Source organism: Mus musculus, chromosome 4, assembly GCF_000001635.26.
Source record: "Mus musculus strain C57BL/6J chromosome 4, GRCm38.p6 C57BL/6J".
In the NCBI taxonomy this organism is placed as follows: Eukaryota; Metazoa; Chordata; class Mammalia; order Rodentia; family Muridae; genus Mus; species Mus musculus.
In genome coordinates this window covers 138,621,506-138,636,086 of record NC_000070.6, presented here as the reverse complement: position 1 = coordinate 138,636,086, position 14,581 = coordinate 138,621,506, and the positions used below count along the sequence as shown (strand labels likewise).

Genomic DNA, 14,581 nt, shown 5'->3' with positions numbered 1-14,581 from the left:
CCCTGGAAGCCAGACATTTGCTATCAGCCCCTGCAGGAGTTAGCCAAGCCTGCTAAGTGGCCTCCTGCTTCCTCCTGTGCTCAGGAGAAGGGGGAAGGGAGGGCGCAGGATGGGGGGAAGGCAGCACAGCCATGTGAGCCTGGGGTGATTGTCATGGTTACGCTCTGACAAAACAAATGGCTCTGCTTCCTGCAGGCCACCTAAACAGCCATCGCAATGTTGGCATTGATCAAGCCAGCTGCCAGGGCAGCCAGGCACTGGGCTTGGGTACCAGAGCCCAGCCTGGGAGTCCTCTCCAGTAGCTTTGGGCACAGGGAGGCAGCTGCGTGGAGAGGAAGTGTTTGCCCTTGCACATGTTGCTCCTGGGACAAGGTAAGGGTTGATGCAATCCATGCCCTGCAGCTCAAGGACAAGGGGACTTATCCCAAGTGCTGAGGGTGAGCGTGAGCCTGAATGTACATGCACGGAGAGTTTGTGTGATAGTGACTTGCGCTGTGTGCTTGCTCTGTGGGGAGGGGCTCAGGAGGTTCCAGCATCAGAAGTGATGTGACCACATGTTGCTCCTATTGCGCTCTCTCTCTCTCTCTCTCTCTCTCTCTCTCTCTCTCTCTCTCTCTCTCTCTCTCTCTCTCTTCCTCTCTCCCTCCCCTCTCCCTCCCTTCTCCCTGTCTCTTCTCTTTCTTGGTGTCTGTTTTCTGTATGTAATTCTCTCAGAGTCTCCTTCCTATGTCTCTGTCTCTTCTCTCTGTCTCTCCTTATCTCTCTGTCTCAGCCTCCCATCCCTGCCACCCCCTTCCACCATCTCCCTGTCCCCATCATTTCAAGTCTGTCCTCTAGGGACCCAGGGCAGTCAGTGCTCTGTGGTCTGCCCACCCCTGCTGCCAAGCTTCAGGCTCCTGCCTGCTGCCCTCTGGGTGCCTGGCGTGTGACTGTCTCCAAAGCCGCTGGCTGGGTGAACATTCTTCTTTGAGCTCTCACGTCCTAGGATCCTGGAGGTAAGAAGGTTCTGAACAGAGAGAGGGGGATCTTTGGGTAGTGGAAGGTGGTTGTCAGGGGCCCTGGCATTGTGAACAGTGATTTCTGCTAACATGTCAAGACCTTACTGTAAGTTCCCTCACATCTCCTGCTGCAGCTCCGAGGGTCCCAGGAAGTCCTTGTTTTATTCTGATGTTCCTTTCCTATCGGTAGCACAAGAGGCTTCCCAGGTTGGGGGGGGGGGCAGAACCCTTTAGTAGCCCCTCCTCCACTCTGAAGAGCAACAGGCATCTCTCTCTCTCTCTCTCTCTCTCTCTCTCTCTCTCTCTCTCTCTCTCTTTCTCTCTCTCTCTCTGATTTAGCAGGCAATACCCTCCCTTTCCTCACTTTCTCTGCTGGGACATAAGCCTGTTTCCCATATCCACCCATCTAAACCAAGCAAGTCATGGGAACTGGGCAGAGGCCAAAGGGCACACAGAGTGTCCTGCAGTTCTCTCACTTGGAGGAGGGGCCCTTGAAGGCACAAAGCTCCTGTGGTTAGGTTAACTGGGATCAGATGGGGGTTAAAGAGAGGGGCTGAGCCATGATGTATGTGGGCTTTGTCCTGGGGAGGTATGTGGAGGCACACTTCTGGAGGGAGCTATCCCTGGAAGTAGTGTCATGATATGTATGTAGCAAGCCACCTGGGTAGATAAGGGGGTCATGATATAGGTATATAAACATGCTCACATTTCAGGGGTGCACATGTAGTGTGTGATGTGAAGGGAATTAAAAGTGTGTGGACATGCATGTGTGTGAACTAAGATTGTGAAGTCTGTGAGCTAAGCCTGACTGAACAGGACCCGCAAGGCCTGACGTGTGACTGCAATGTCCTTCAGCTTTGGGATACTCATTTACCTCCAAGGGGGCAGTGCTTGGGCCATAGCCCAGGTGATAGTCCGTGGCTCAAGGCAGTAAAGGAACTGTGTCTCCCTGGGGAACCTGCAGACCCCACTACTTTACTGGTTTGAGACATGCCAGATGCCTGGCATGAGGGTGGCTTGGGCTGTGAGCATCCTTCCACCATAGCTTAGGATTTGGAAAGCTCCGGGGTCTGTGGCCTCTCATCGTAACCACTATCCCAAAACCTGGGCCAAATGATGCTCTCAGAACATTGGCCAGCCCCTGGCCATGAGGCTACCGGGAGATGACTCTGGATTGCAACAATATGCCATGGTCAGAGGGATTGAGATAGCCCAACTAAGTAACCTGGCCAGCTTTGGGCTTTGGCGCTCTGTGCCTCTCACTGTTGCTATCCTCCCAGTAAGCACCTTCTCCGACTGGCTGTTCTCTTGTGGCCAGACAAGTGCTATTGACTGTAGCCTTGAGGAGGTATGGACACACTGGAGTTAGAGAAAGAGGAACCTGGGGTCTCTGGATAAACATCATGGCTTTGGGATCCTACTCATTTGAGGTTTTTGCTGGGTGATATTGTTTCTCACAGGGCCTCCCTAATGATCCCTTGCAAGGTCTTAGTTCCAGAACCCAACGGCCAAGCTCTATAGACTCTCCTGGTTTCATAAGCTCCCTTATTTGGCCAAACTTGGGATGGGGCTTTGGCAAGGCCAAGCAATGTCAGTTAGACATTCTGGGGGCCTAGAAATGGACCAGCTGAGCCAGGGGACCACATATGGCTCCAATCCATGGAGGGGGTACACAAGTCTTTTGGTCTTGTTAGCTCCTTCCTGAAAACCCAGCTTCTCTCCTTAGCCTCTGGGGGATTTACCTAGTGATAGAGCAGACACTTGCAACTCTCTGCATGACTAGATTCTTTAAGGAAAGGGGTCTGAGGTCAAGGGAGCCTAATGTGGAACTAAGAAGGCTTTCTAAGGGAAATGGTGTTAGCGCAGGGCTGTGGAGGAAGCAACAGAGGCACATGACTATGTGGGGAAAGAGAAGCAGAAAGTGTCTTTTATATGGCTAAGCTGCACACATTGATGGAGAAGCAGCAAAAAGGATTGCTTTAAGAGGGTTGCATCAGTTTGCTTGATCAGTCAGGGTGGGTTGGGAAAAGTGAAAGGAATGAGATCTACTGAGTCCCTGGATGCTACCTGATGCCAGGTACTGGACTGAGTGTGGGGTTTCTGTTCTCTAGGAAATGAGGGCTCAAGCAGGAGAGGGTGGAAATCTCCCCCCTAAGCTTATGTCAACCACCGCCCATGAGAAGGGCTCTTGAATCTGAGCTCCATGAGCTGGTCAAGAAGCAAGTGAAGGAAGGCTGAGACCATCTGGGGCACAGAAGCCATTGTACACATTCATAGATTATCTGCTCACCCATCTGCACCTGGGAGAGGGCAAGCCACTTTGGGAGGGAGCAGAGAGTTGGCAAGGGGAACAGCTTGAGATAAGAACTCGAGGAAGGTTCACCTCCAGTCCCTTGTCTCACTGTTTCCTGGTCCTGGAGATGAATTTGCAAACACAAGAGAGGGAGCAATTGGAGAGGAGGCCATTGGCTAGTGTGCTCTTACGCTGGTGTCTGAGTTCACCCCCACTTTGCAGAGGTTAAAAGGGCATCTGGGGAGGGTCTCAAAGAGCTAGAGAGTCAAGGGCAAATGGAAAAGCCATTTTACTAGCATGAAACTGGGGATGGGGCAGGTGGCCCAGCATCTCTTTAGCAGGTGCTATATTGGCTGGGTATCAGAGAGAACTGACAATAAGAATGGTCTTCATGCCATCTCTAGAGATGTTCAAACCACTTTGGAATGGCAACTCTTAAATATAGCTCAGGAAAGCTCTGAGGGAGAATCTAAGTAGGCATCATGGAGGAGGTGGAGCTTAAAAGAGCCCAGAAGGGCAGGATGCTTTAGAGAAACTTGGATGTAGGTGGCATGTCTTGGGGTTGAGGAATGAGCATAGGCCAGGGCACAATCAGGACTCACGGCGGGGCTGGAAACAAGCATATGTATATAAAAACCTGGTAGAAGGGTCTGTGGGATCAGATCTCTGAATCCTCCATGGCATCTGGGGAAATCAGGAGACTCTTGGTTTTGTATCCAATCTGAGACCTATAGTAAAGTTATCATCTTCTTATGACCACACTGGGAACCACAACCCTGACCTGGAGACTGCTCAGAGGCACTTCTCATGAGACTACTGGCGACCGGCAGAAATGGGGCTAGAGTGGGGAGCTAGAGAACAGCCTAGAATGGGGCCAGGTCAGGCATAGCTACAAGGAAGGGGAGGTCTATCAGGTTTACATTGTAGCCACACCTCTTTGTTCAGACATCATGCAGGTCTCGGTCTAAGCTGTTACCTGAAACTGCACACTTGCCAGAGTCTAGACTTAAAAGTCATTCTCACCAGGGTCTGAGAGGAAGGGTCACAAACATGAGGACCTAAACTGGATCCCCAGAACCCACATAAAAATGCCAGGTGTTGTGGAAGGTGCTCATAATTTCACCTTTGGAGACGCTGAGACAGTGAGTTGCTAGGCATGCACAAGCCTTGGTGTTTCTATCCCACGGATAAAAAACATTAGCAAAAGCAACTTGGGTAGGAAAGGGTTGATTTCAGCTTATAACTCATCACTGAGGGAGGTCAGGACAGGAACCCAAGGCAGGAACCTGGAGGCAGGAACTGGTCCAGGGACCATGGAGGGATGCTGCTTACTGGCTTGTTTCCCATGGCTTGCTCAGCCTGCTTTTGTATAACCCCCCAGACCAGGAGTGGAACCATCCATAACAGCCTTGGCCCTCTCACCTCAATCAAATTAATAAGAAAATTCCATCAGATCTGTCTACAGACCAATCTTATGGAGGCATTTTCCCAATTGAGAGGTCCTCTTCCCGAATGACTCTAGCTTGTGACAAGTTGACATGAAACTAGCGCACACATACACCCACATACCCTAAGTCCAGGCGTAGAGTACTAACAAGCTGAGTACTTAGTGGTCTGCATAAGTGCCTGCCCTTGCTCAAGCCGCATAGCAACTCCTGTGAACTGTCAGAACCTATGCCTATTCGTGTCTCTGAGGCTGTTGAGTAGGAAAAACAATGGCCATAGAATGCCAAAGAATGACACCACAGAACTGAAGTCTCATTGAAGCCATGAGACTCAATGAGGAGATATAGAGGAGATATTGGTCCCATACAATGTCATTGACAGGCCAGTGATTGACCAGAGAAAGAGAGAGAGAGAGAGAGAGAGAGAGAGAGAGAGAGAGAGTTAATTACAATGAAGTCTGAAAAGTCAAATGTAATAAACACTTTAGTTCAATTATTCAACATTTAGTGAGCACCTACTGGGTGCTAGCCACCTTCCTGAATACTGTTGAGAAAATAAAAGCTCTTTCCTCATGGAGTGTATATCATAGTGGACACACTGTCCAGTGCCTCTTTCTCCACATGTTTGTCACCTAGTAGTGTGGCCTCCGTCCCTGACCATGCATCACCTTAGCTTATAGACCCGAACATTCGTGGATTCAATAGCCAAGTTTGATTGTGCTGTAGTAACACAAGCCAGGTCACATGTCATCATGGAAGGCCATCCCTTCTACACATGTGTTTCCAAGATTGCTACGGCAGGAAACAGGACACTGCCAAGCACACACTGCCTTTCAAAGCCTCTGGCCAGAAGTGAGGGACTTCACTACTGCATAGCTCAGTGGTTCTCAACTTTCCTAATGCTGCAACCCTTTAATATGGTTCCTCATTTTATGGTGTCCTTTAAGCATAAAATCATTTCATTACAATCTCATAACTGGAATTTTGCTAGTTATGAATCATAATGTAAATATCTGATGTGCAGGCTATCTGATATGTGACCCCTCCCAAAAGAGGTTGTGAGAACTACTTCCATAGCTCATTGGCAAGACATACTTCAGGTTTTCAAAGAGGGCTGGGGCATGCAGCCTGCCCTGTCTCTACAAAGAGAAGAGCCCAGGTCTGCCCAACAGCATGGAGATTACTGTATGCTTAATCAAAAGAGTAGCAGGGGAGCCCCTGTCAGGACACTAACAGAATATGAGGCAGAGTGCAGAGATTAACCTGGGGTAGTCATTTCCAGGGTCTTAGCACCCAAGGGCAACCCCAGTCACTGGCTCTCAGCTCTCATCAGCAGATGACAATCACTGTGGCCAACAGAGTCAGACTCCCCGCTGGTTTAAGCTTAGCAGGGCAACAGGTTAGCATCTGTCCCCAGAAGCCTCAACTCTCCTGTGTTCCCCCTCCTGAGCTGCAGTCTCCTGGTCCTTAAGATGAAAATTGCGGGGCTGGCTGCTAGATTTTGTTTCTTATTTTTCCTCTCTCCTGGTTCTTAGTGCGCTAACATTTGTGGCTGGATACGGAAGGGCTTTGGTTACAAATTGCATGCGTTATGAATGAGCACCGGTGCTTTTATGACTCACTACTGAATTTGAAAATGTTAATTGGTCACAGGCTCAAAGCTCCCTGGACAACTTTTAATCATATCACTTTTATTCTTTCAAGTTGCCAAAGACTTCTGAGATAGCCCGTTTCGAAGAGCTCACTTGGAAGCCTTTTTAGAGGTCTGAGCTCACTGGCTGGCTACCTTGGACCCATTCTCCTATCACCCCTTACACAGGAAGCCACACACATGCCAGAACATGGGTGTGGACCTGCACGCCTCTCATCCCATCATTCAGGACGATGAGGCAGGGAAGATGATCATGAGTTCAAGGCCAGCTACTCTGGGCTATACAGAAAAACCCTACCTCAAAAAAAAATAAATAAATAAAATAAAATAAAATAAAAGTGAGCTAGTCACTGTGTGTAATACATTCTAGGCATGTTGTACTTCCTGATGGCACTGGGCAGCAGGCTGGAGTACTGTGCCATTTCCACAGGTCAGATAACAGATGCTTAGCCAAGTGAAGTAATGTGCCACCTCACTGGGTGGCGCGCACACCGGAGCCTATGTTCAAGTTGAATTCTTTCGGGGATCTAAGGCTTTGGGCTCCCAGGCTGACTGGGTGGGAACATCGGCAGCTGCCTCCTCTCTCACCTACATTTCTGCTTGGCTTAGTCTCCATTGCTAACACCTCCAGTTGGTACCCGGGCCTCTCAAAGAGAAGGCTGCCTCTTCTCATGTGGATGAAGGATCCCATAGCTCTGGCACTGTAGGAAACACGTAGGAAACCACGGCACAGCCAGGGTTCTCTCCCCACACCATCGGCTACTACCACCTCTCTGACCCACGGGGACTTCTGAACTTCTCTTGCATTTATTCAAATCATCTGTAAATCAAAACAAAGCGATGCGCACAATGAGGGTCCCGAGGAATCAGGTGATGATCCAGGTATGCTAATTAATGCAGCGCTTGACTTCATAATAGTCTCTTTGGAATTTTTGCGGGGGGGGGGTGGGGGGGGCGGCTCTGAGTCCCCAGATTTGGTTAGTACCTAAGGCACATCTCAAGGGCAGTGATTCCCAGCTGTGCTTTCTAACTTTCTGAGGGTTCACACAAGCCAAGGGGGCACCCCGAGCCATGCCTCAGGTTGGTTCTTCTGCTGCTTAGTGCCTGGGAAGAGCTAAGCTGAAGTGCCTCCCTCCCCTTCATTCACCTGCTCTCCCATAAAGGTCACGTGGCCCGTGCTGAACACTGCAGTAGGAGAGCAATGAGGCTGAACTGAGTGTCAGCTAGAAATCTTGACTCCACCCTAGAGTGAAGTCCAGCAGAAGGACGGGAACCAGGGTGATCCTAAGGGCACCCCCAGAATCAGGTGAGACCTGAGTAACAGCAAGCTGGTTACAGGTGCACTGACTGGGTCACAAGACACGGACTGGTTGAAGGCAGCAAGCAGCAAGCAGAGGGCCATGGTCTAATCAGTAGGTTCCTGGGTTCAAATCCTGTCTCTATCACTAAGTGGCGGTGTGACCTTGAGGCTTCCTTAACCTCTCTGGATATTGTTTTCCTCCACTATAAAGGCATAACCTGACCTTACAGAAATTAAATGAGATTGTGGGGACCCTTCAGAAGCCCACCCCCAGTCTGTGGATTAGACTAAGCAGTGAACAAGTGGTCTCCTTAAAAGGGCAGAGCAGTGGGGGCACAATACAGACAGTGGCTCCTGGCCTGACCTGTGCTGGGTCTCCAAAAGTCCCTGAGACCCAGGACAGCCTACTAAGGAAGAAGGTATGGGAGTTGTTTGGCCTGGGCACAGCTTGGTGGGGGGTCATCCGATCCAAGCCACTCACTCAATCATTCTGTAAACAAGCATTGTAGGGTGATGTGAGTCAGAAAGTGACCACTCAAGCCAGGGTCCTTCCACCCACAGATGTGTCACCTTAGGCAGGGTATAGAACCTTTCCATGTCTCAGTTTTCCTGCCTGCAGAATGGGTATGGTAGGGCGGTGGCTAGGCCTTCTTTCCTGACTTGTCCCGGGGATTACCTGCTCATGGAAGGTGTTCAGGGCAATACCTGGCATCATTCCTGTGTATCATTGTTTTGTTTTGTTTTTAAACTGTTTCAGGCTCTATGCTGTATGCTGGAAACAGAACAAAGACAAGGACATCCCTGGTTCTTACCCCTAGCAACTTAGACTTCTAGAGATATTAGGCAAAGGCAGACATTAAACCAGCAACCCATCAATCTCCAGGCCCCACACTCTATGGTGTGTATGGCCCCACGAGATCTAGGCATTGCAGTTTGTGTGACGGAAGGAGTCCCATCCTGGGACCGATACTGAGTGAGTGAGTAGCAGAGCTGATATTCAGGCATGGTGCCTTTTACTGCCTGTCCAGTGTTCTCTGCCAACCCCATGGCCTCACTGTGCCATCTGACGGGGTAGCCTGTGGTAGAGAGAGGCCTCACAGCTTGTCAATAACTGATCTAGGATCTCAGAGGGAAGCCAAGACGATGAACGTATTCTGATGCCGACACACCCGTAGGCATGAGCCCTGGAATGCCTGGATGCAGAGCGGTGGGCAGGGAGGGGCTGTGGGTGATCAGGGTCACCATAGGAAATGCGAGAAGATCAGAGGCCCAGGTCGAGTCTAAGCGGGTGGATGAGCTAGATAGCATCCTAAGAAAACAAACGATAAAGCAGCTATGAGCCGTTGCTGAGGACCAAGGCTAAGTGAGCATCCTATACACAGCCTCTCTCCTGCATCCTCCCCACAGCCCTGCCATTTTCCATTGCACCAAGTAGAGAAACAGAATTTCAGAGACATTCCCAGCTGGAGAGAGGTAGACAAGGAAGACAAGGGAAGATTCTAGGAGCAGAAACCAGCTCCCCTGTCTGTTTTTTTTTTAATTAGATATTTTCTTTATTTACATTTCAAATGTTATCCCCTTTCCTAGTTTCCCCTCTGAAAATCCCCTTTTCCCTCCCCTCTCCTCCTACTTCTCTGTGGTTTTTTTACGTCATGCAGAGGTATTTGGAGAAAACACAGGTCAATGGTAGCTCTACTTTCTTTAGCACATCCGTGCAAATGATCTGAGAGCCCTGTAAGAATCCATTTACCCCTTTTAGCCCCTCTTCCCGGGGCTCTGGGGAGGCAGGCAGCTCAGTGGGCAAGTTCACCTTTAAAGGCACCGCAGAAGGGTGACTTAAACTGAATCGGGGGAGACAGAATCCAATTTTCCTAGCAACGTGTGTCCTCCTTGTTTGAGAAGCCGTCATAGGCAGACTTCAGCACTGCACGCTCCAGAGGGGGCCCCAGGGAGCAGGCCACCTGCCAGCCAGCAACATCTGCGTGCACTTCAGCCAGTGCCTCTGAATAGCTCAGACTTGATGGAGACTCTGCAGCGGGCCTCTTTCTTCTGGAGTTGCCAGGTGCCACCATTTGTCCCTTCTTCTCCAGCAGGTCAGTCATTCCCTATTACCTGGTAAGTTCAGAAAGTGTGGATAGGCCGGGCCCAGCCTCCTTAGCTGACTGTCCTGGACATCAGCACTGGCCGGACTGCATGCTCCCAGGCAAGAGGAGGACAGCAAGGACAGAGGCGGGGTATTTTCTGTCTTTTGACTCTTTCTCCAAGGAAGATTACAGATGCCTCTGAGAGGGAGTCCTATGAGCTTTTGGCTGAAAGAGAACATTTTTTCTTTACTAATCAGCTGTTTACATGAGCCTACAGCCAAGGCCTCGCTTGGTCTAACCTCTTGACAACGTAGCCTGCCCCACTTGTGACATCCATTCACTCTGTTTGCTATGGGGGTCTTGGTATGTAGTTCAGGCTAGCCTCAAACTTTGATCTTTCCTCCCCTGTCTCCAAAGAATTGCAATTACAGATACGTGATACCACATCTAGCCCATCCACTGTTCAGTATCGACTATGGGTCCCACAGTGACGGGGAGGACAGGGACCTTTTTATTATTTAATTGATTCGATGGGTTCACATACAAAGTCATGGGCTGCATCTGGGTATCTTCACGCAGATGCGTTGCTGTATTACACCCTCATTGTTCCCCTATTCCATCCGCTCCCTGCACTCTCCCATACCCAGCTTCTTGATGCTTTCATATCCCATGGATACTCCATCACACTCTATTTCCCACCTCCATTTCAATCTCTTCCTACCTCTCTTAATACTTTCTGGTTTCATGACCGACCGACACACACACACACACACACACATACAGAAACACACACACTGACACCCACCTGTAACTTTAAATCCAGGTTGTGCCTATGTGAGAAGTTAAGGTATTTGTTTGTCTGTCTTTCCAAGTCTGGCTTATTTCACTTGACATCATGATATCCTACACCACTGATTTTTTTTTCCTGCAAACGCCGTGACTGCCCTTTACGGCTGCATAACTTTCCATGATGGCTCCATACCACCTTTTCATTATCCACCCATCTGCTGATGTTCAGGTTGGTTCCATTTCCCAACTCATGCGAATAGAGCAGCGATGAGCATGGGGTTGTGCACGTGTCTCAACACCGGTGTGCAAGTGTCCCTGTGGTGTGTTACCCTGGAGTCCTTCTGGGAAATCTCCAAGAATGGCATGGCTGGGCTCTGTCTTTGAGGATGTCTTTGAGGATGCTCTGTATTGATTTCTATAACAGCTATGTAGGTTTATACTCCCAAGAGCAATGAAGGGTTCTTCTCTACCCACAGCCCCCCCCCCCCGCTCCACCCCCCCCCCTTAGTGTCTGCTGTCATTTGTTCCCTTGATAGTAGCCATTCAGACTAGGGTGAGACTGTCTCAACGCAGTTTTAATTTGTATTTCTCTGGTAACTAAGGATATCGAATATGTTTTTTTCAACTGTCTACTGGCCACTTATGTTTCTTCTCATGAGGAATGTCTGTTCAGTTCATTAGTCTGTGTACTGGTTGGCTCATTGAGTTTTTAGTGTTGATTTCTTCAGTTCTTTCTATATCCTACATATTAATTCTCCTGTCTGCTGTGTAATTGGCAAAGATGTTTTCCCTCCCTGTACATTGTCTCTTCGCTTTGTTAATTGTTCTGTGTAATTCTACTGGTCAGCGCTTGCAATTATTTCTTGTGCTATTGGGATCCTTTCGAGAAAAGCCCTGCCTATGCCTGTCAGCAGAGCCCCTGCCCCTAGTTTTCTAGGGTAATGTGTCCTGGATGGGACAAGTATGGGAACAAGAGCCATGTCTGTCTTGTCCTCTGTCTGTCCACTGGGCCTGGGACAGACTTCAGCATGCAGTAAGCATGCCTTGTGCATCTTCTGACAAGAAACAACACATCCAAAGGAAACATGTGACATGAAACCAGCTGGCTCTCTCTGCAGAAAGGACTCAGAGGGCTCTGAGGAAATGGGAGCCTTTGAGCGGGGCCTTAAGAGCAGCTAAGATTTCCTCCAGGACCTTTCAGTGGTGGCTCATGCCTTTAATCCCAGCACTTGGGAGGCAGAGGCAGGCAGATTTCTGAGTTTGAGGCCAGCATGGTCTACAGAGTGAGTTCTAGGACAGCCAGGGCTACAAAAGAGAAACCCTATCTCAAAGGGAAAAAAAAAGATTTCCTCCAGGTGCTTGGGGTAAGCCAGCAACACCGGGGAGCCCGGCATATGAATGTGTGACCCTGGAAGTGGGACAGTTCAAGGATGGAAGTCAGAATGTGAGAACCCTTGAGTTCTAGAAGCTTGGTACAATTGACTTAGACTCTAAGAACGTATCAATTGTGACCCACTTTGATGGAAGGATTTGGCTGCCAGTCTGTGGTTTGGGCTTGAACCTCCCTAAAGAAATGAAGGGATTTCTAGGGATAACAAGAGGAACCGAACCCCAAAACTGAGGTAAGAGGGTAGGTTTGAGCTCCGACTCATGTGATGGGTTTATGGTCTGTCTGGTATAAGCAAAGCTAAGCCAATTTAGCCAAGGGATGCCAGCCTTTTAAGGCATGATGTAGGGTGGGAGGATCTGGCCAGGTTGGGGGTGGGGGAGGCTTCCAGGATGCCAGGACAGAGACAAACTGGCATGTCTGGGACAGTAGTGGGTGAAGCTGATAGCAGTTGAACAGATTTCACTTCCAACAGAGATTCTGATTGGAGGCCTATATTTCAGCAGAGATCCATGGGAACTTCTCTACTCTGAGCTAAGGCTCAGAGCATTAACTTAGATACTCAAGGCACACAGCACCAGAACAGCAGAGCCATTTGTTACTCTGTTAGTGACTCTCTGGGCTATAACCTCTAACAGGTCCAGCATTGTTCTGAACACAGGGAGGGCCTAGCCACATCCAGGGCAAATTCCTGTCTTTGTACTTGCTATTTTTCCTTTGGGGGCAGTGGTAGGAACAGCACAAAGGTGCCTGTTGGGCAAGTGCTCTACCGATATGCTATATCCCCAGTCTTTTTAAATCTCTTTTTAAAATGCCAAACTCCCCCTAGCAAGTGAGTGTGGATACCCTTGAGCCTCAGAAACCCTGTGTAAGTGCTCACCATCCTGCCTGTCGCAACTGGAGATGCATGCTCCAGGAGTCTTCTGCCTGCTCCATTCTGTTCCCGTTGCTTCTCCCATACTCAGCATAGACTGAGAAGCAGCCCAGGACAGGACAATGGACTGTGGAAAGAGAGCTGAGGCCCATCAAGGTTGGCCTCTGGTGAGCTGTGATATGCTAGGATTGAACTTGTAAAGTGAACCCTAATAATGTCAGTTGGCACAGAGGATCTTTAAGGTAACCCTCTGAGAGATCTTTTTCTGAACCAAGTCTGACAGAGGACAGTGGGATAGAGACAAAGAAGTCACACCCAATGCTCTCAAAGAAGTCATCAGCTTGTAAATGATAAATGACTGCAGTGCCTTGGAATGTGGGATGTGATAGACAAGGGGACATGGAATGTGGATGCCATGGAGAGAGAACATCAGAAGGACAAGAGTGCCCAGAAAGACTTCATGGGGCTGGAGAGATGGCACAGCCAGTAGAGTGTTTGTCATGCAATCAGAAAGACCTGGTTTTGATTACTGGAACCCATGAGTGGTGATTTGAATATACTTGGCCCATGGGAAGTGGCACTGTTAAGAGGTGTGGCCTCATTGGAGGAAGTGTGTCACTGTGTAGGCAGGCTGAGGGCTTCTAGTGCTCAAGCTCCACCCAGTGTGGGAGAGACCATCCTCCTGGATGCCTGCAAGAGATTGTCCTCTTCTGGCTGCCTGCAGATCAAGATGTAGAACTCTCGACTCCTCCAGCGCCATGTCTACCTGCACACTGCCATGATGATAATGGACTGAACCTCTGAAACTGTAAGCCAGCTTCAACTAAATATTTGTCTTTATAAGAGTTGCCTTGGTCATGGTGTCTCTTTATAGCAATGAAACCCTAACTAAGAAGCTGGTACCAAGATGGAGTATTGCTGTGATAGACCTGACTGTATTTTTGTTTGGAGAAATGTAGACTTGGGGACTTTAAATTTGGAAAGCAATGTGATGCTTTAAGTGGGACTTAATAGGCCATTCTGGTAGGCATATGGAAGACGTTGATGCTGAGGATCATTTGAACTCTGGGTGCCTGGCTCAAAAGGTTTCAGAGGAGAATTTCAGTATGTTGCCTGTAGAGCTTTCTTGTGATATTTTGATAAAGAATGTGGCTGTCTTTTGTCCTTGTCTGAAGAGTCTGTCTGAGTATTGGGTAAAGAGATTTAGACTAGTTGCATTGGCAAAGGAAGTCTCAAAAATGCCTAGTTTAGACTTTATCCTGTAGTTTACTCTTATGAGGAATGCTTTGATCAAGTATAGCAAGCTTAGAAAGGAAAAATACAAAAAGTATGGTTCAAAGAGTAAAGAGGCTCCAGGAAGTAGAATGAAGGTAAATCTTGTGTTCAAGGATCTTACATGGAATTAATGGACTGGTGGCCTCAGGGCAAGATCCCACCCAGCCAAGCTTATTGCTTATGTGTTTGCAGGTGAACAAGGGATAGCTATATCATGTTAGGTGTTGTTATGACCTGGCTATTGTTTCCATTTAGACATAAGGAGATATGATTATGTGTCGAATTGACAACAGACAGATTGTAATGGCTATTGTCATCTGTCAACTTGACTATATCTGAAGTAAACTACAACCCAGAACATATAAAGATCTTGTGAGAAGGAAAAGAAAGGCTTAGATCCGGGAATGGCATACATGCCTTTAATCCCAGCCCTCAAGACACAGAGGCATGCAGATCTCTGAGTTCAAGGTCAGTTTACAGAGCAA

The 14,581-nt window shown here is 48.8% G+C and overlaps 1 protein-coding gene across 6 annotated transcripts in view; it reads left to right on the top strand.

Annotated features, from left to right (window-relative positions):
• Positions 1-94: 94 nt before the first annotated feature.
• Vwa5b1 (von Willebrand factor A domain containing 5B1) overlaps positions 95-14,581 on the top strand; it is a 71,764-nt gene continuing 57,277 nt past the window's right edge. For 2 of the 6 annotated variants that reach the window (XM_006539245.4, XM_006539241.4), the window contains exon 1: positions 95-372. In XM_006539245.4, coding sequence (XP_006539308.1) covers positions 354-372 — 19 coding nt within the window. In that variant the 5' untranslated portion in view covers positions 95-353. Of the gene's footprint in view, positions 373-714; positions 996-7,365; positions 7,694-12,094; positions 12,183-13,613; positions 13,630-14,581 lie in introns of those variants that run through there. The other 4 variants (XM_017320433.1, XM_006539243.3, NM_029401.1 and 1 more) reach the window with 4 other exon arrangements.